Source organism: Mobula birostris, chromosome 23 (genome assembly GCF_030028105.1).
Source record: "Mobula birostris isolate sMobBir1 chromosome 23, sMobBir1.hap1, whole genome shotgun sequence".
In the NCBI taxonomy this organism is placed as follows: domain Eukaryota; kingdom Metazoa; phylum Chordata; class Chondrichthyes; order Myliobatiformes; family Myliobatidae; genus Mobula; species Mobula birostris.
In genome coordinates, this window is record NC_092392.1 from 54,843,643 (window position 1) to 54,863,713 (window position 20,071).

At 43.1% G+C, this 20,071-nt stretch overlaps 1 protein-coding gene across 21 annotated transcripts in view; it reads right to left on the minus strand.

The window, feature by feature from the left end:
- Nucleotides 1-20,071, minus strand: part of c2cd5 (C2 calcium dependent domain containing 5) — a 116,305-nt gene that overhangs the window by 56,958 nt on the left and 39,276 nt on the right. For all 21 annotated transcript variants that reach the window (XR_011882980.1, XM_072241778.1, XM_072241775.1 and 18 more), the window contains one exon: nt 17,417-17,525. Coding sequence is in view for 20 of the 21 variants with exons in the window: in XM_072241778.1 (XP_072097879.1) it covers nt 17,417-17,525 (109 nt within the window). In the remaining variant the exon portion in view is untranslated. The remainder of the gene's footprint in view (nt 1-17,416; nt 17,526-20,071) is intronic.

The window sequence follows — 20,071 nt, forward strand, 5'->3', positions numbered from 1 at the left end:
AATTGAACAAATATGAAGAAAACAATCTGATTTTCCAAATATTTTTGTGTAGGCAAAATAGCCTTCATAAAAAAATCTTGCCATCCATTTCTCTTTAACATCCCCCCTTCATCCCTCTTCCACTTATTTTGCTTCACCGTTCTCATTTCCTTGGTTTTGCTCTACATTCTAACAATGTTATGTTTATTTCCTTTTCAGTCATATTTAAGGATTTCTGCCTTACTTTTCCCTGCACAAGAAATGTTTGCAGACAATCTTATCTGCATTGCTCTGGTCTACTCAAGTGTAAAGATGACTATAAATTGGTCCATTGTCATAGGCAGATAAAATGGGTAAATACATTTGAAAATAAAAATTTAATTGGGGGAGTTGCAAAGCAAGAGATTCAAAAATAATTATTTGTAGTAAAACAGTTAATTAGGCCCTAAGTAAAAGCAAACAAAGCAATGGATTCAAAAAGCAGCAAAGTTACATCAGAATTTTGGTTAAGAACACATAAAACTGCAGACACACTTATCAATGGATTGCAGAGGATTTGAGATGGCGTCCAAGATTTAGAAGGATGACAGCAAAATCGAGGAGGGTAAAACTGTAGCAAAGATCAAAACATTTGAGATTATCATCTCTGATAAAGCAGATTGTAGGCAGTGGTCTCTAGCAGAGGCAGGGTGTCTTAACATCAGCTCAAAAAGCTCATTTATAATCTTACATGAATTTGTATGTGTAGAAGCCATAACTGCAATTCCCTCATTTTTGTGACTGACAACCCCATCTCCAGCCAATGACCCAGCCTGATCCTTGAAGTCTCTCAAATCCAGCACCCCCCCAACCCCCCCAGGAGTATGAAGCTCTGATTCTCCTCCTCAAGGACTCTCTCAAGCTCTGTCTACCATTAGTCCTTTACTAACATCATTGCCGATGATGTGGCACCCCAGTAATATTGCACACAATGCCCTGGGGCTCAGTTAACATTGCTGCGAGTGAGGGGAGGGGAGGGGAGGGGAGGGGAGGGGAGAGGAGGGGAGGGGAGAGGAGGGGAGGGGAGGGGAGGGGAGGGGAGAGGAGGGGAGGGGAGAGGAGGGGAGGGGAGAGGAGGGGAGAGCATATAATAAAGAAAAGTAATATGGGATTAGGTCATCAGCCTGAAAATGTTATTTCCATTTCTCTTTCCACAGGTGCTGTCTGACATGTTGAATACATCCAGAATTTTCTGTAAATGACACAATTTCTAGATCAAAGGGTGAATAGTCTTTCTTTCCCTGGCTATTTATCTTCTCTTTCTTTAAGTTAATCACACTGCTTAAATAAAATTTAGATATTGCTTGCAGTGATCCTACTTGCTTGCATTATATGAAAGTATTAACCATCATTAATGTAAACACGAGGAAATCTGCAGATGCTGGAACTTCAAGCAACACACACAAAAGTTGCTGGTGAACGCAGCAGGCCAGGCAGCATCTCAAGGAAGAGGTACAGTCGACGTTTCGGGCTGAGAACCTTCGCCAGGACTAAATGAAGGAAGAGCTAGTAAGAGATTTGTAAGTGGGAGGGGGAGGGGGAGATACAAAATGATAGAAGACAGGAGGGGGAGGGATGGAGCCAAGAGCTAGACAGGTGATTGGCAAAAGGGATATGAGGGGATCATGGGACAGGAGGCATAGGGAGAAAGAAAGGAGGAGGGGTGAAGCCCAGAGGATGGGCAAGGAGTATAGTGAGAGGGACAGAGGGAGAAAAAGGAGAGAGAGAAAAAGAATATATAAAATAAATAAATAACAGATGGGGTACAAGGGGCATTAACAAAAGTTAGAGAAGTCAATGTTCATGCCATCAGGTTGGAGGCTACCCAGATGGAATATAAGGTGTTGTTCCTCCAACCTGAGTGTGGCTTCATCTTTACAGTAGAGGAGGCCATGGATAGACATATCAGAATGGGAATGGGACGTGGAATTAAAATGTGTGACCATTGGGAGATCCTGCTTTCTCTGGCAGACAGAGCGAAGGTGTTCAGTGAAACGGTCTCCCAGTCTGCGCCAGGTCTCGCCAATATATAGGAGGCCGCATCAGGAGCACCGGACGCAGTGTATCACCCCAGCCGACTCACAGGTGAAGTGTCGCCTCATCTGGAAGGACTGTCTGGGGCCCTGAATGGTAGTGAGGGAGGAAGTGTAAGGGCATGTGCAGCACTTGTTCCGCTTACAAGGATAAGTGCCGGGAAGGAGATCGGTGGGGAAGGATAGGGGGGACGAATGGACACGGGAGTCGCGTAGGGAGCGATCCCTGCGGAAAGCGGGGGGGGGGGCGAAGGAAAGATGTGCTTAGTGGTGGGATCCCGTTGGAGGTGGCAGAAGTTACGGAGAATTATATGTTGGACCCAGAGGCTGGTGGGGTGGTAGGTGAGGACTAGGGGAACCCTATTCCTAGTGGGGTGGCGGGAGGATGGAGTGAGAGCAGATGTGTGTGAAATGGGAGAGATGCATTTGAGAGCAGAGTTGATAGTGGAGGAACGGAAGCCCCTTTCTTTAATAAAGGGCATCTCCTTCGTCCTGGAATGAAAAGCCTCATCCTGAGAGCAGATGCAGCAGAGAAGGAGGAATTGCGAGAAGGGGATGGCATTTTTGCAAGAGACAGGGTGAGAAGAGGAATAGTTCAGATAGCTGTGAGAGTCTGTAGGCTTATACTAGACATCAGTAGATAAGCTGTCTCCAGAGATAGAGACAGAAAGATCTAGAAAGGGGAGGCCTTTCCCAGCATTGAACTCCAGGCCAGGTCTTCACGTGCTGCTATTATGACTCTGGTCTCCCCTCCCCCACCACCACTCTGCAACCCCGTCTCCCTCAGATCCCACCGTCAGCTCCTGGGCCCTCAGAGGCTCCATCTTCCTCTCACCCCAACCCTTCTCTTGCCACTGACACCACCAACCTCCCTCCCCCTCCCCCTACGATCCCACTTCTCAGCCATGCCAAATCTTCACCATCCCCTCTGACCTTCAACTGTCTGTGGCAGAGCACTCTGTCCTCAGTAAGAGCCTCACCTTTGTCCCCCTTCGCCCACACCTCAGCGAGTTCCGTGTTCGCCATGACGCTGAACTCTTCTTCCGTTGGCTCTGTTTTCGAGCCTACTTCTTCGGCAAGGACTCTCCCACCCCCACCGATGACCCCTTCTTCCGTCTTCAACCCTCTTCCTCTTCATGGACACCTCGCTCTGGTCTTCTGCCTGCTCTGGATCTCTTTATTGCTAACTGCCGACGGGACATCAATCATCTCGACTTTACCGCACCTTGTTCCCATTCCAACCTCACTCCTCCGAACGCTCTGCTCTCTACTCCCGCCGCATCAATCCTAACCTTACTATAAAACCGCCGATAAGGGGGCTGTTGTTGTAATCCGACGTACTGACCTCTACCTTGCCGAGGCACAGTGACAACTCGCGGATACCTCCTCTTATTTACCCCTCGATCATGACCTCACTAAGGAGCACCAGGCCGTTGTCTCCCACACCATCAGCAACTTTATCCACTCAGGGGATCTCCCATCCACTGCTACCAACCTTATAGTTCCTACACCCCGCACTTCCTGTTTCTACCTTCTACCCAACATCCACAAACTTGCCTGTCCAGGTAGACCCATTGTCTCAGCTTGCTCCTGCCCCAGCGAACTCATTTCTGCATACCCTGACACTGTTTTATCCCCCGTTGTTCAATCCCTCCCTACCTATGTTCGTGATACTTCTCAAGCTTTGAAATTTTTCAATGATTTTAAGTTCCCTGGCCCCCACCGCTTTATTTTCACCATGGATGTCCAGTCCCTATATACTTCCATCCCCCACCAGGAAGGTCTCAAAGCTCTCTGCTTCTTTTTGGATTCCAGACCTAACCAGTTCCCCTCTACAACCACTCTGATCCGTCTAGCGGAATTAGTCCTTACTCTTAATAATTTCTCCTTTGGCTCCTCCCACTTCCTCCAAACTAAAGGTGTAGCTATGGGCACCCGTATGGGTCCTAGCTATGCCTGCCTTTTTGTTGGGTTTGTGGAACAATCTATGTTCCGTGCCTATTCTGGTATCTGTCCCCCACTTTTCCTTCGCTACATCGACGACTGCATTGGCGCTGCTTCCTGAACGCATGCTGAGCTCGTTGACTTCATTAACTTTGCCTCCAACTTTCACCCTGCCCTCAAGTTTACCTGGTCCATTTCCGACACCTCCCTCCCCTTTCTAAATCTTTCTGTCTCTATCTCTGGAGACAGCTTATCTACTGATGTCTACTATAAGCCTACGGACTCTCTCAGCTATCTGGACTCTTCCTCTTCTCACCTCGTCTCTTGCAAAAATGCCATCCCCTTCTCGCAATTCCTCCGTCTCCGCCGCATCTGCTCTCAGGATGAGGCTTTTCATTCCAGGACGAAGGAGGTGTCCTCCTTTTTTAAAGAAAGGGGCTTCCTTTCCTCCACCATCAACTCTGCTCTCAAACACATCTCCCCCATTTCACGCACATCTGCTCTCACTCCATCCTCCCGCCGCACCACTAGGAATAGGGTTCCCCTTGTCCTCACCTACCACCCCACCAGCCTCTGGGTCCAACATACAATTCTCCGTAACTTCCACCACCTCCAACAGGATCCCACCACTCAGCACAACTTTCCCTCCCCTGCCCCTGCTTTCCGCAGGGATCGTTCCTTACGCAACTCCCTTGTCTATTCGTTCCCCCCCCCATCCCTCCCCACTGATCTCCCTCCTGGCACATATCCTTGTAAGCGGAACAAGTGCTACACCTGTCCTTACACTTCCTCCCTTACCACTATTCAGGGCCCCAGACAGTCCTTCCAGGTGAGGCGACACTTCACCTGTGAGTCAGCTGGGGTGATATACTGCGTCCGGTGCTCCCGATGTGGCCTTCTATATATTGGCGAGACCCGACGCAGACTGGGAGACTGCTTTGCTGAACACATACGCTCTGTCCACCAGAGAAAGCAGGATCTCCCAGTGGCCACATATTTTAATTCCACATCCCATTCCCATTCTGATACGTCTATCCACGGTCTCCTCTACCGTAAAGATGAAGCCACACTCAGGTTGGAGGAACAACACCTTATATTCCATCTGGGTAGCCTCCAACCTGATGGCATGAACATTGACTTCTCTAACTTCCGCTAATGCCCCACATCCCCCTCGTACCCCATCCATTATTTATTTATATACACCCGTTCTTTCTCTCTCGCTCCTTTTTCTCCCTCTGACTATACCCCTTGCCCAACCTCGGGCTTTTCCCCCCCTCCCCCTTTTCCTTCTCCCTGGGCCTCCTGTCCCATGATCCTCTCACATTCCTTTTGCCAATCACCTGTCCAGCTCTTGGCTCCATCCCTCCCTCTCTTGTCTTCTCTTATCATTTTGGATCTCCCCCTCCCCCTCCCACTTTCAAATCTCTTACTAGCTCTTCCTTCAGTTTGTCCTGACGAAGGGTCTTGGCCCGAAACATCGACTGTACCTCTTCCTAGAGATGCTGCCTGGCCTGCTGCGTTCACCAGCAACTATGATGTGTGTTCAGAGAATAAGGCGTCTGGTTCTAGGAAGCCGTTTATTGTAAGTCAGGAAATTAAATTAGTTCCTCCATTTAATGAGGCAGAAGTGGATAAGTATTTCCAGCGTTTTGAAATTTTTCTCTGATTTCAGAGTGGCTGAAAGATGAATGGCCAGTGCTGTTACAAAGTGTAATTAAAGGTAAAGCACAACAAATTTATACAGCTTTAACTGCTAAGCAAGCACTTGATCATGATATTGCGAAGCAGCATATACTGAAAGCATAAACTGGTTCTGGAAATTATAGAGAACGATTCAGAAATTTGAACAGATCCGTGGACAAAACTTACGTGGAATTTGCCTATGATAAATCTGTGTGTTTTGAGTGATGGGTTTCCTCTAAAAATGTGAATGGGAAGTATGATAACTTAAAAGAGTTGATTTTAATGGAGGAATTTAAAAGGAGCATCCCTGTTGACGTAAAAACATGCTTAAATGAGAGGGACACTGCTACGTTGCAGGAGTCTGCTAAATTAGCAGATGAGTATGCTTTAATCCATAAGAGTAGGTTTCCTCTGGGTAGTACTTTTAAAAGGAAAAATAACACAGAGAGTCAAGGTAAACCAGAAATTAAATCAGAAGTTAGTGAGAAAGGTAAGGATGAAGGGAAACATGTGAAGGGAAGACATTTTGTTCCTATTTGTAATTATTGTAAGAAACCTGGTCACGTAACAGCTAACTGTTTCCAACTGAAGAAGAAGGAGGCAGTCCCAGATGCCTGTGTGCAACATATTGAAAACCCTGTAAATCTATAGGGTTCGAGAAATTCGAATGAAGCTTTGTCAGGGTCTGATCAAGTTAAGAGGGGATATGTTCATTTTTTAACCGAAGGATTTGTATCCTTGAAAGAGGGATTCACTCCAGTGCCAATAAAAATCCTTAGGGATACTGGAGCTACTCAGTCACTTACGTTAGACAGTGTTCTAAAGTTTAGTGATGAGTCTGACATTGGTGAGGTAAACTATATACGCGGTGTTGGGAGCGCCATTATGCCTGTACATTTACATAGAGTAAATATAAGGTCAGGGTTAGTTGCAGGACCTGTTAAAATAGGACTACAGCCCAGTTTACCTGTGAATGATGTTTCTCTATTGTTAGAGAATGACTTAGCAGATGGACAAGCTTTTTCTGAAGTGCATTCGACGATTAAGCCCATCTCTGATGAACCAAAGATAGGTTCCAACATAGGTTCCTCCTGTGTTGTAACCCGAGCTATGGCCAAAAAGATTGCTGAGGTGAATGGGTCTGTGCAGGATGAGGCTGCTACCCATAACCGCTCAACTCAGGATTCATAGAACACAGAACGTAGAATAGAACAGCACATTACAGGCCCTTCCGCCCACAATGTTGTGCCGACCCTCAAACCCTGCCTCTCATGTAAGCCCCCACCTTAAATTCTTCCAGATACCCATCTAGTAGTCTCTTAAACTTCACTAGTGTACCTGCCTCCACCACTGACTCAGGCAGTGCATTCCACTCACCAACCACTCTCTGAGTATAAAACCTTCCTCTAATATCCCCCTTGAACTTCCCACCCCTTACTTTAAAGCCATGTCGTCTTGTATTGAGCAGTGCTGCCCTGGGGAAAAGGTGCTGGCTATCCACTCTATCTATTCCTCTTATTATCTTGTACACTTCTATCATGTCTCCTCTCATCCTCCTCCTCTCCAAAGAGTAAACCCCTAGCTCTCTTAATCTCTGATCATAATCCATACTCTCTAAATCAGGCAGCATCCTGATAAATCTCCTCTGTACCCTTTCCAATACTTACACATCCTTCCTATAGTGAGGTGACCAGAACTGGACACAGTACTCCAAGTGTGGCCTAACTAGAGTTTTACAGAGCTGCATCATTACATCGCGACTCTTAAACTCTATCCCTCAACTTATCAAAGCTAACACCCCATAAGCTTTCTTAACTACCCTATCCACCTGTGAGGCAACTTTCAGGAATCTGTGGACATGTACCCCCCAGATCCCTCTGCTCCTCCACACTGCCAAGTATCCTGCCAATTCGAATTCTGAGGATGTGTCAGAAACTTTCTTACCTTCATTGTTTGATCAAAACTCTTGTAATAAGTCTGACCCTGAAGATTTGTCTCTATCCCAGACGGAGATGATAGCAGAGCAGAGTAGAGACCCTGAGATAGTCAAGTTAAAGGAACAAGTAGGATACTATTTTGAGAGGAGAGTGTTAATGAGGAACCGGAGATCACCTACAATTCCTGCAAGTGAGGAATGGAAGGCTTTTCACCAGGTAGTACTTCCTAAAGTTTATCGGATGAGATTTTAACTATGGCTCATGGTAAGCCCTTGGGTGGCTATCAAGGTGTGAAGAAAACTGTGAAAAGGTTTTAAAACATTTTTATTGGCCTGGTTTAAGAAAAGATGTGGCGACATTTTAGATACACTCATAAGTCTTGCTTGTGTACTGCTGAGCTACCTATGCTGCTGTGCTCATGATTATACTTCCTTGGGAACCCTCTCTCCCATCAGTTACTGTTAAAAGATTAAGATGTCCTTGGGTCTCATAAACTACCTGCCTTTCCTTGTCTGTCTCCTGGTTGCCCAGTTCCTCTCTGCTTGTACTCCATTGACTATGTCCTGAAATCTGCTATCCACAAAACATTCCAAGTTGCACAACTAACAGAGGTGCTGTCTTACAGCTCCAGTCCTGTAGAATTTGAGGAGAGTGGATGGCAAATGTTGGGACAGTAGAAGGGATTAACATGAATGAGTGTTTGGTGGTCAGTGTAGACTCAGTATGCCAAGGGACTTGATTCTGTGCAGTGTGATTCTCTCTCTCTCTCTGGCTGTATCGTGGATGGATTGCAGTGAAATTAGGTGTTGCTGAATCTTCATCTAATGACACTTCCTGTACCTGTAGTTGTTCAGCTTGGGAAGTGATGTGATATTTCCACATGGTACAAGCTGTGCATTCCACAGGTGAATTGGCAAGCCTCTACTAATCACACTGTCTCATCAAGCGGAAACCATAACAGCTCTTCTTTACCATTCCACACTCATCAGAACCCTGAGTTTTGTAAATGGGTACTCCAAACAACTAAGCCCTCTACTTCTTCTACAAAATATTATGTTTTTATGTTCCATCGATCACCTCCTATTCACCTCGGTTACCACACCACAGGTAAAAGGCTGTGAACTTCAAAATTTTGTCTTTTAACTAATTATCCTTTGCTATTATTTTACCCAACCCCAAATGCACTCTTTTATGCAATAATCTTTTGTGCACTGTTTCCCCATGTGCTTTAGAAAAATTCACAGCCTTTTACCTGTGGTGTGGCAATATGATTAACACATAAAATGACTGAACGTACTCCAATTTGCTACTTATACAAGGCTAGCTGGGAAAATGAGTTGCAAACTGTTAACATCGAGATATAGACTGATTAACTGAGGTGAATAGGAGGTGATCGATGGAGTTTAAATGGGAAAGTAAGAGTTTGGTTTGACAGCAAGAACATAAAAACATAATATTTTGTAGAAGAAGTAGAGGGCTTAGTTGTTTGGAGTACCCATTTACAAAACTCAGGGTTCTGATGAGTGTGGAATGGTAAAGAAGAGCTGTTATGGTTTCCGCTTGATGAGACAGTGTGATTAGTAGAGGCTTGCCAATTCACCTGTGGAATGCACAGCTTGTACCATGTGGGAATATCACATCACTTCCCATGCTGAACAACTACAGGTACAGGAAGTGTCATTAGATGAAGATTCAGCAACACCCAATTTCACTGCAATCCATCCACGATGCAACTCTCCTCAAATTCTACAGGACTGGAGCTGTAAGACAGCACCTCTGTTAGCTGTGCAACTTGGAATGTTTTGTGGATAGCAGATTTCAGGAGATAGCCAATGGAGTACAAGCAGAGAGGAACTGGGCAACCAGGAGACAGACAAGGAAAGGCAGGTAGTTTATGAGACCCAAGGACATCTTAATCTTTTAACAGTAACTGATGGGAGAGAGGGTTCCCAAGGAAGTATAATCATGATCACAGCAGCATAGATAGCTCAGCAGTACACAAGCAAGACTTATGAGAGTATCTATAATTTGGGGAGCAGATGATTTTGAAGTTAGACATGATTCCAGGATGGAGACACAAGAGAGACTATTATGTCGTTTCTTTGAAGCCAGATCAAAATATAGCATTGGAGGGCTGAAGACATTCTGGAGAGAGTGGGTGAACAGCCAGCGGTTGTGGCCTATAATATAGGAAGAGATGACTTCTTACAGGCAGATTTTAAGAAGACAGTAGAGATTAAGCAGGATCTCAAAAATTCATGAAGCCTGCATTACTCCTGGTGTCAATATATAAATAAATTTCTTCCAAATGGAAAAGTGGAGTATAGTAATACCGACAGATTTCAATTACTCTAGTTTTATCTGTAATATAATGTCAAAGGTCTAAAAGGGTAAAAACTATAGAAGGATATCAAAATCCTAAATTGCATGCATGATAGCTTTTAACACTATGTGGCAAGTGCAACTAGAGGGGTGAGCATACAATTGTGGATTTAATTTTAGGGAAAGAAGCTAGGCAGATGGAAAGGATATCACATCGGGAACACTGGTGATTATAATAATTTAGTTATATTAGGACTAAGATATAATAAAAAGTAAATGTTCAAAATGGAGTTTAGACCAATTTTACTAAACTAAAAGATTTGACTAAAGTGGCCTGGCATCCAAGTACAGAGGATCCTGGTTAACTGGAACACAATGGGACCAGTACATTCTGGCCCAATTAAGCAGCTGCCCCTATTAGCTGAAGTTTCATGGAAATAAGTAAAAAGTATAAAACAAACAAATTAGCATTTAACTACATAACAATTTATATATTTAAATGAAATGCAGGACAACTTAAAACGGCTACCAATTCCTTTACAGCACTGTAAAAATGATTATCACTGAAGCAATTTATCCAGCGTATGCTGCTGTGTTCATTTGATTGACGGCATATGAACAGAATCAGCACAGACATTTAGTTCAGATAATGGACTGCCTTCATACAATGCTTTCCACTCGGGGTTCCCAACCTGGGGCCAACAGACCCCTCAGTTAATGGTAGGGCCCATGGCATAAAATGGTTGGATTTAGATGACTGTATCCTCCAAATATTTATTTTCATTGTAACATACAAGATGATTGTTGAGATCTTCAAATTTTGTCGTAATACACAATTGGTTCATTTTCACTCCCCGCAGCTTCTGGCATCTCCAAGCCTGAAACTGTGGTGAGAAAAACAGTTCTAAATTGTCTTACAGCTCATTTCATGCCAACTATCTGTGACAAAAATCACTGTTTTTTGAATACAAACACGCACAACTGATGCAATTTAAAAACTGAACACTCTAAGCATGGTGTAGTGTCTAAAGGCCATGCAAATGCACATGACTGACACTAGCTAGAAAGTGCTCAGTAACAGTCTCCTGCCCCAATTAAGTGGGATAGTGCACCAGATAAATGAAGCGAATCCCAGCTATTTTCTCAATTTAGTTTTTGTTCTTTAAGAGTTGTCCCAAATAAATAGTTGCCTTGATTAACCTTGGTCCCAATTAAGCAGAATCTACTGTACTTAGAAGGTCAGTATTGAAGCCATGGAAGCCTTAAATAAGAAGGATTCAGAAGGATTCATATCTATCCACAGGACAAAAGGTCACACCCCTAAATCTCAAATGCTCTGGATGATTAGGTGCACAAGAGATAGAATAAGCAGCAAGACACTGTAACACCGAACAGCCTGAATGAGCATCAAAAATGTGGAAGTGAAATAAGGAAATGTTGTTGGCATATAGAATTCAGTGAAGTTAAAAATATGCTTATAAATACATAATGAGTAACAGGAAAGCAAGAATGAGACCTTAAGGGATTGAAAGGTTAGCCCTCCATGTGGAGGCAGGAGATGTGGGTAAAGCACAATGAAAGTTTTGCAACTGCCTCCAAATAACAAAAGGGGTTGATGCTGAGCTAAGGCAGATGAGTGTAAAACAGAAGTCTGATAAACACAGTAACAGAGACTGTACTAAGGAACTTAGTGCATCAAAAATGGTAAAATGCCAGGCCTGGGTTAAGGTGAATTTTTTTTACACAGATGATTGCAAATCTTTAGCATTTCTCCATCCAAAGTCCCATGAATGACGCATGGCTAAGAATTTTGAAGACTGATTAATAAGACTGCTGGAAACAAAGGTTGGGCAGAAAAGTGAATGCAAGATGAAGGAAAGAATTTCAGCTGTGATCTTACTGGTTCATGGAGCTGACCTGAGGGGCAATAAGACACACACATTTCCATTTCTAATGTCTTTAAATTCTTACATAAAGCTGATTTATAAATTACTGCTGGAGATGTACTGATAATCCCAGCTGTTTAAAACCCTCACTTTAATAAGTACTTAATATTGAGTAATGGTTCCACTTTATTGTTAAGCTTCCACAATGACTATGAAGTTGCAAATAAGTTCCCCGCTCCCCCAATGCAGTAACACAGACATAAAATTAATTTTAAATGTCACCTTCGTCATCACAGTTAGCTGTGTATTATATCACACTCTTGGTCAACAAAATATTATTTAGTTGGGTAGCACATAAAGATTCAGATGTCAGAAGATTTTTATTTTTTTTCTGAAACTGAAAGCTTCAGGTTAAGATTTCTTTATTAAATACTTCCACATATTTGGTTTGGAAGTGCAGTAAAAGTTTGAGATGCATAAAATTAATTAGCATAACATATTAGCAAAACTAAAACTATCAATAAACTTTGTTCAATAGAAGCCATTAATAATTCTAGTTTTAAATTATGCTGCTAACAATACCAGCTAGATTATTGTTGTCTGAACAAAATCCTGAATTATTCCTTAAAATGATGTTCACTAAAGATGATTTGGTTTGGTTATTACTACTTCCATAATGTTCAGTACTTCCAAGTGTTACAATTTTTTACGTGTTACGAAAGTTACGGTGATGAAGCCATGGGAGTTAATTCACTGAGCTGCCATAATTTCAGTCAGTATGTGTAACGTTGAAGAAGTTATAAAATACCTGCATTGAAACTATTCCAGTCTAGCAGTTTGTATGATCTTGTGTTACCCATAATTCCGACAAAGGCTGAGTTCAAAACAGCAAGTTAGTAGATCAGTTATAGGAGCAGATCAGAGTAAGCAATACAGAGAGCACAACAAGGACAACACTACTTCACAGGAACTGGAAAAACACAGACAATAGAGTTAATAGAAGTACATTCATCCAGAGAGAGCAAAAAGCAAGGACTATGCTAATGAAATCTAGAACCATGTATTTGCTATTAGATTAAAAAAAACAGAAAAAGATAAGCAGTAAGCTACTTGAAACTATTATCTATTCATTTGAAGGGCACTTTAACACACAGCTCTAAATTTTCAAACCCAAAGTCATTCTTCAAAAAGTCAATAAGTTTACAAACATGCAAAATGAGTAAACAGCTTATAGCAAACAACAGGAATTCTGCAATGTTGGAAATTCAAGCAACACACATCAAAGTTGCTGGTGAATGCAGCAGGCCAGGCAGCATCTGTAGGAAGAGGTGCAGGTGATATTTCAGGCCGAGACCCTTCGTCAGGACTAACTGAAGGAAGAGTGAGTAAGGGATTTGAAAGTTGGAGGGGGAGGGGGAGATCCAAAATGATAGGAGAAGACAGGAGGGGGAGGGATAGAGCCAAGAGCTGGACAGGTGATAGGCAAAAGGGGATACGAGAGGATCATGGGACAGGAGGTCCGGAAAGAAAGACAAGGTGGGGGGGGGGGACCCAGAGGATGGGCAAGAGGTATATTCAGAGGGACAGAGGGAGAAAAAGGAGAGTGAGAGAAAGAATGTGTGTATAAAAATGAGTAACAGATGGGGTACGAGGGGGAGGTGGGGCCTTAGCAGAAGTTAGAGAAGTCGATGTTCATGCCATCAGGTTGGCGGCTACCTAGACGGAATATAAGGTGTTGTTCCTCCAACCTGAGTGTGGCTTCATCTTTACAGTAGAGGAGGCCGTGGATGGACATGTCAGAATGGGAATAGGATGTGGAATTAAAATGTGTGGCCACTGGGAGATCCTGCTTTCTCTGGCGGACAGAGTGTAGATGTTCAGCAAAGCGGTCTCCCAGTCTGCGTCGGGTCTCGCCAATATATAAAAGGCCACATCGGGAGCACCGGACGCAGAAGACATCTCCCTCGTCCTAGAATGAAAAGCCTCATCCTATCTGGACTATTCCTCTTCTCACCCTGTCTCTTGCAAAAACGCCATCCCCTTCTCGCAATTCCTCCGTCTCCGCCGCATCTGCTCTCAGGATGAGGCTTTTCATTCTAGGACGACGGAGATGTCTTCTTTTTTTAAAGAAAGGGGCTTCCCTTCCTCCACTATCAACTCCGCTCTTAAACGCATCTCCCCCATTTCACATACATCTGCTCTCACTCCATCCTCTCGCCACCCCACTAGGAATAGGGTTCCCCTGGTCCTCACCTACCACCCCACCAGCCTCCGGGTCCAACATATTATTCTCCGTAACTTCTGCCACCTCCAACGGGATCCCACCACTAAGCACATCTTTCCCTCCCCCCCCCCCCCCGCATTCCGCAGGGATCGCTCCCTACACAACTCCCTTGTCCATTCGTCCCCCCCATCCCTCCCCACTGATCTCCCTCCTGGCACTTATCCGTGTAAGCGGAACAAGGGCTACACATGCCCTTACACTTCCTCCCTTACCACCATTCAGGGCCCCAAACAGTCCTTCCAGGTGAGGCAACACTTCACCTGTGAGTCCACTGGGGTGATATACTACGTCCGGTGCTCCCGATGTGGCCTTTTATATATTGGCGAGACCTGACGCAGACTGGGAGACCGCTTTGCTGAACATCTACACTCTGTCCGCCAGAGAAAGTAGGATCTCCCAGTGGCCACACATTTTAATTCCACATCCCATTCTGACATGTCCATCCACGGCCTCCTCTACTGTAAAGATGAAGCCACACTCAGGTTGGAGGAACAACACCTTATATTCTGTCTGGGTAGCCTCCAACCTGATGGCATGAACATCGACTTCTCTAACTTCCGCTAAGGCCCCACCTCCCCCTCGTACCCCATCTGTTACTCATTTTTATGCACACATTCTTTCTCTCACTCTCCTTTTTCTCCCTCTGTCCCTCTGAATATACCTCTTGCCCATCCTCTGGGTCCCCTCCCCACCTTGTCTTTCTTCTCGGACCTCCTGTCCCATGATCCTCTCGTATCCCCTTTTGCCTATCACCTGTCCAGCTCTTGGCTCTATCCCTCCCCCTCCTGTCTTCTCCTATCATTTTGGATCTCCCCCTCCCCCCCAACTTTCAAATCCCTTACTCACTCTTCCTTCAGTTAGTCCTGACGAAGGGTCTAGGCCTGAAACGTCGACTGCACCTCTTCCTACAGATGCTGCCTGGCCTGCTGCGTTCACCAGCAACTTTGATGTGTGTTGCAACAGCTTATAGCAGAAGGGTTACTGCAAGGTCAAACCTCTAGTCTAAGAAATTAAGAAGAAATTTTGAGTGAACAAAATTGATAATTGGCAAGGATGAATCTATACAAGTTTAACCATTATTTTATCTGTTTTATTACCTTTGCATAATTGGGCTGTTGAAAATTTGTTCAGATATATTAAAATATTTGAACCAAAAATATTTAATTGTTATATCTCTCCCAATAAAAACAGTGCACTAGAAAGGATTGTGGCTAACAGCCTTATTCCAGAGAAAGTAGTATTTGGCAGAGTTAGCCACAGAAATAATTTTAAATTAAAAGTTATATAATGTACACTTAGCATGCAAACACAGACCAGGTTATTTATATGTCAATACAGGCTGATTAAGACTAAATAAAACAACTTTAGGAAAGTTGTAAATTTTAAATATAGGCCTAAGAGTGAAGACAAACAATGAAGTGAGTGCTGAAGAAGGGGGTAACACAACATTAGTTGTAATTCAGAGCAAGATCAGCAGCACATCATTTTTGAATGCATAATGAGCAGTGAAGTTCACTTTCTGCACTAGGCCAGAATTAGTAAAAAGTGCATCAGTAAAATAAATCCAGAAGAATTATTTTTCTAGGGCTTACTAACTTGTTGAAATTTACAAGAAAAAGGTATTTTGACAATTCCTTTGATGCATATTCCAGTCCTTTCACAAAGTTACCATCAAGGTTTTCTTTAATTGAATCCAGCAATCAACTGAAAAATAAAATGATTTGACTAAAGCACAGTTTTTTTTAAAACCATAGGATTTACAGGAATGCAACATAGTGGTTGGATTCAGCAGATCAGTAATACAGAGATCATGATCAACAGTTCAGAGAATGTAATTCAAAGTCCACTAATTTGTGAACTAGACATCATGTTAAAATAGCCTGGAAATCAAAATATGATAACAGTACAAATGATTCTGAAGTCTGTTGGTTTGCTTTAAAAAACCAACGGGTATTTTTTTTCCACAAGAGAAAATCTTCAGATGCTGGACATCCAAGCAACGCACACAAAATGCTGGAGGAATTCAGCAAGCCAGGCAGCATCTATGGAAAAGAGTACAGTCGACATTTCAGGCCAGGACCCTACTAAAGAGTCTCGGCCCAAAACGTCGACTGTACTCTACCGTAGATGCTTCCTGGCCTGCTGAGCTCCTCTGGCATTTTGTGTGTGTTGCGGGTATTTTGTTTTTTAGGAAAAGAAACCTGCTGTACTTACCTGGACTAATCTATGTGCGATTTCTCTTCAAACCATTAATGTGTAGTCTAACTGTTTTCCTAAGTGGAAAAGTACACTACTCTGTTATACTAAATGGCTTTAACTGATTCTCCCCAACAGACTTTTGGGAGTATCACCACAAGAGCACAACTTCAAAATGAAGGCTCATCCGTGCCGAAGATTTAATTGAGCAATGATAAGGACAAGCAACAGCTCATGGCCTATTAACAATGGAAGAAAAATGTTTAATTTATTGCTCCTGTTGAGAAAAATAACATCAAAAACAAGAGGGCACAGGTTTAAGGTGTGAGAGAGGAGTTTCGAAAGGATTTCAGGGGAAAGATTTCACCACCCCCTCCAACAAACAGGCACGACATAGGATACATATCTGGTGCAGGCAAATGGGACAAGTGTTGATGAGCAAGAAGGACAGCAGGGGCACAATGGGCCACAGAACCCATTTCTTTGTTGTATGACTCTTGACTTTTTTTGCTGAGGCGACATGTCAAGCTCCCATACAGAAGTTTAAAAGGTACTTTACAGTGCAGCAGCAGCTCCCAAATTTGAAAGAAATGCAAAAGGACAGGAACAAAATAATCAACTATGTAGTTGTTGAGGCAAGTTCTTATCTCCTAGGCACATGAGCAGTTTATTGCAATAGTAATGCAAAACAGATATTTTTGAACACATCATTTGAAGATAAAAGATAACCTCTGCAAAACCTAGTGAAAATGTGATCAGGAATTTTTCAGTTGCTGAGAGCAACAAATGACTTTATAATATATCATAGAATAAACCATATTTTCTCCAAGATCTTTGTTGAACTATAACAAAGATGTCATGTTACAAAGAACACAAAATTTAAGTTAAACAAACTCACCAGAAGTTAAAAAAATACAGCTGGCTGAACATAATCACAGGAAAATTATCAATACGGTACTGTGGGCATGCCATGGTTTGACCCAATTTACAACTTCATCATTCAGTAAACATTTCTTTCAGTCAATGAACAGATTAAATTTTCATTCCAGCAACCTGAAAGATATTAATATTTTCCTAGTCCTTAAGTTACGTGATGTGACGTACTCTACTTACCTGGATTGTGGATTCGGTCCAGTAGCTTCACGGATCTTGCACTGACTACACCACCGACATGAACAAGAAATCCAGGTGGGAAAGTTGTTAGAGTGAAAAAAGGGAATTCCTGTGCCGAATAAAAAAAAACTGATGTTGGGAAAACACTTGTGAAATGAAAGACAATCAAGTCAAATCATATTCAATATTTGGTATAGACAATCAAATCAACATAATCAAATGTAATCATAGCACCAGGATTTATTTCTGGGTGCACTGAATCCAAAAGTACTGATGTTAGTGGATAAAGTGGCACTTAAGTGGTGAAATGATCAAAATAGAAATTCAAGAGGCCTTGACTAACAATCCAGAGACATGGGTTCAAGTTCCACTGTGGCAACTGTGGAATTAGAATTCAATAATTAATTTTGAATTTTAAGAAAACAACATAACAACATAAGAATAAAACTGCTATAAAGCAACTGAATTACTGTTATAATATTGGTTCACAAATGCCCTTTGTGGGAGAAAAAACCTATGATCCTTACCTGACCTACATGTAATTCCTTTTCCAGAGCAACATGGTTGACTCATAACTGTCACCCGGAAATTGCCCAGCAAATTAACGGCAAGATACTGAACACCAAGGATAAAACCAATTCAATGTAGCATTGAGCCTATCACTGAAACATGGTACTTTCATTCCCAACTTGGTCAACTGTGCACAGCCCATCCCAAGCATTTTGGGAATGGGTCAACTCCCAATGAGCAGTACTACTCACTTAACAGACTGACAACTTCAAACACTACGTGCCAAATGCTCCAACTCCTAGGTACATCCTGTTCCAATGGCAAGGTTTATCTAACGAATTTAATATTAAACACACAGCGCATATTTTCCTCACATGAATATAGTGATAAGTCAATTATCAGGGGAGGACAGGGGAGCTTGAAGTAAGTGTTGAACGAACTTCCAGTAGAAGTGGTAGAGGCAGGTTCGATATTATCATTTAACGAAAAATTGGATAGCTGTATGGACAGGAAAGGAATGGAGGGTTATGGGCTGAGTGCAGGTCGGTGGGACTAGGTGAGAGTAGCGTTCGGCACGGACTAGAAGGGCAGAGATGGCCTGTTTCCATGCTGTAATTGTTCTATGGTTATACAAGTAAGTCAATAGCATCGTAACATCTTAAGTAACATTTGGATATTAAACACACAGCACGTATTGTCCCCGTATGAACATATAAAATCATTGCAACACACCAATATTGCTGAATCAGTGGGAGCCCTGGGCTTGTTTTCCTGCAACAAGACGGTGCCATCGAGGGGTGATGGGAGACAGCGATACTTGAACAGGGTTCCTTATGTCCAGTCTATTCCGCAATTTAGTTTTCGTTGCATTCATTGCAGAGATACGTTGGAAATGGAAGCAACGTTTTCAGTGCTTTCGTGGCCATCAGCCTTGACTTTGATCCAGAATGCCGGCAGAGATGTTATGTCAAACATACTTTTCATCCCGCCGTCATTTGCAAGTTCGAGGAGTTGATCTTCTTCCCGCGCTGACATGGATGACGTGCGGGCAATGACCGCGCATGCGTTCAAGTTCAACCATGGGCATGACAGGGAATGAGGAAAGCGCAGCTGACTCATAACGCCAAATCATATCGTTTCCTTGTGGCCCGGTGTTTGGGGACCGCTGATCTAGTCCATTTAATCTGTTCCATCATTCCGTCATGGTTGACTTATTATCTCTCTGAAACTCATTTTCTTGCCTTCTGCTCATAACCTTTGACACCCTTACTAATCAAGAATGTATCAACCTCTGCTTCAGATATACTCAATGACTTGGCCTGTACATGGTTTTCATAATTGTATAATTAGGCATATTTCTAGTTGCAAATACAAGATCAAACAGAACCCCTCAGGAACTGGTGTCTAAACTAATCCTATTTGCCTGCATAGGGCCCATATTCTTCTATTCCCTTCCTCTTCTCATGTCTAAATGTCTCTTAAATATCATACTGTGGTTCTACCACCTCCCCAGGCAGCATGTTCCATGCAACTACCTCTCTGTATAAAAAAGACATGCTTCGCATATACCCTTTAAACTTTCCCCTCATCCAAAACCTATGCCCTCTATCATGCTCTGTAGGCTCTTCCTCCACCATTGATGCTGCCCTCACCTGCATCTCCTCCATTTCCCAGACATTGCTGCTTAACAGCGATTGGGTTTCTCTCGTCCTCACCTACTAACCCAGGAGAATCCGTAGCTAACACATCATTCTGCCTACAGGTTTCTACCACCTACCACGTCTTTACCTCCCCACTCCCCTCATGGATCACTCCCGCTCTGCTTCCTTTGTCCATTTGTCCCCTTGTCCTGTGGGGGTGTGGTTTATTCTGCTCATCGAAAGCTGCTTCCATGGTGATTGGTCAGTTTAGGAACTGCGGCTGCTTTCCCATTCATTGCCACCTGCTGTCCAGTTTCAAATATCCCAGGTTTGCTCTCTCTTCCTTTGTTTAAGGGAAGCAGTGCACATAACCATTGGGAATGTATGCTTTGTGCATGCTTTTAGCTAAAGATGTTTGTTGAATATTGAGCTTTGTAATTTCTGTCACTTGGGGAACTTGAACGTTTGGCTGAATTTTTACTGTTTGTAAATAAATATACTTATT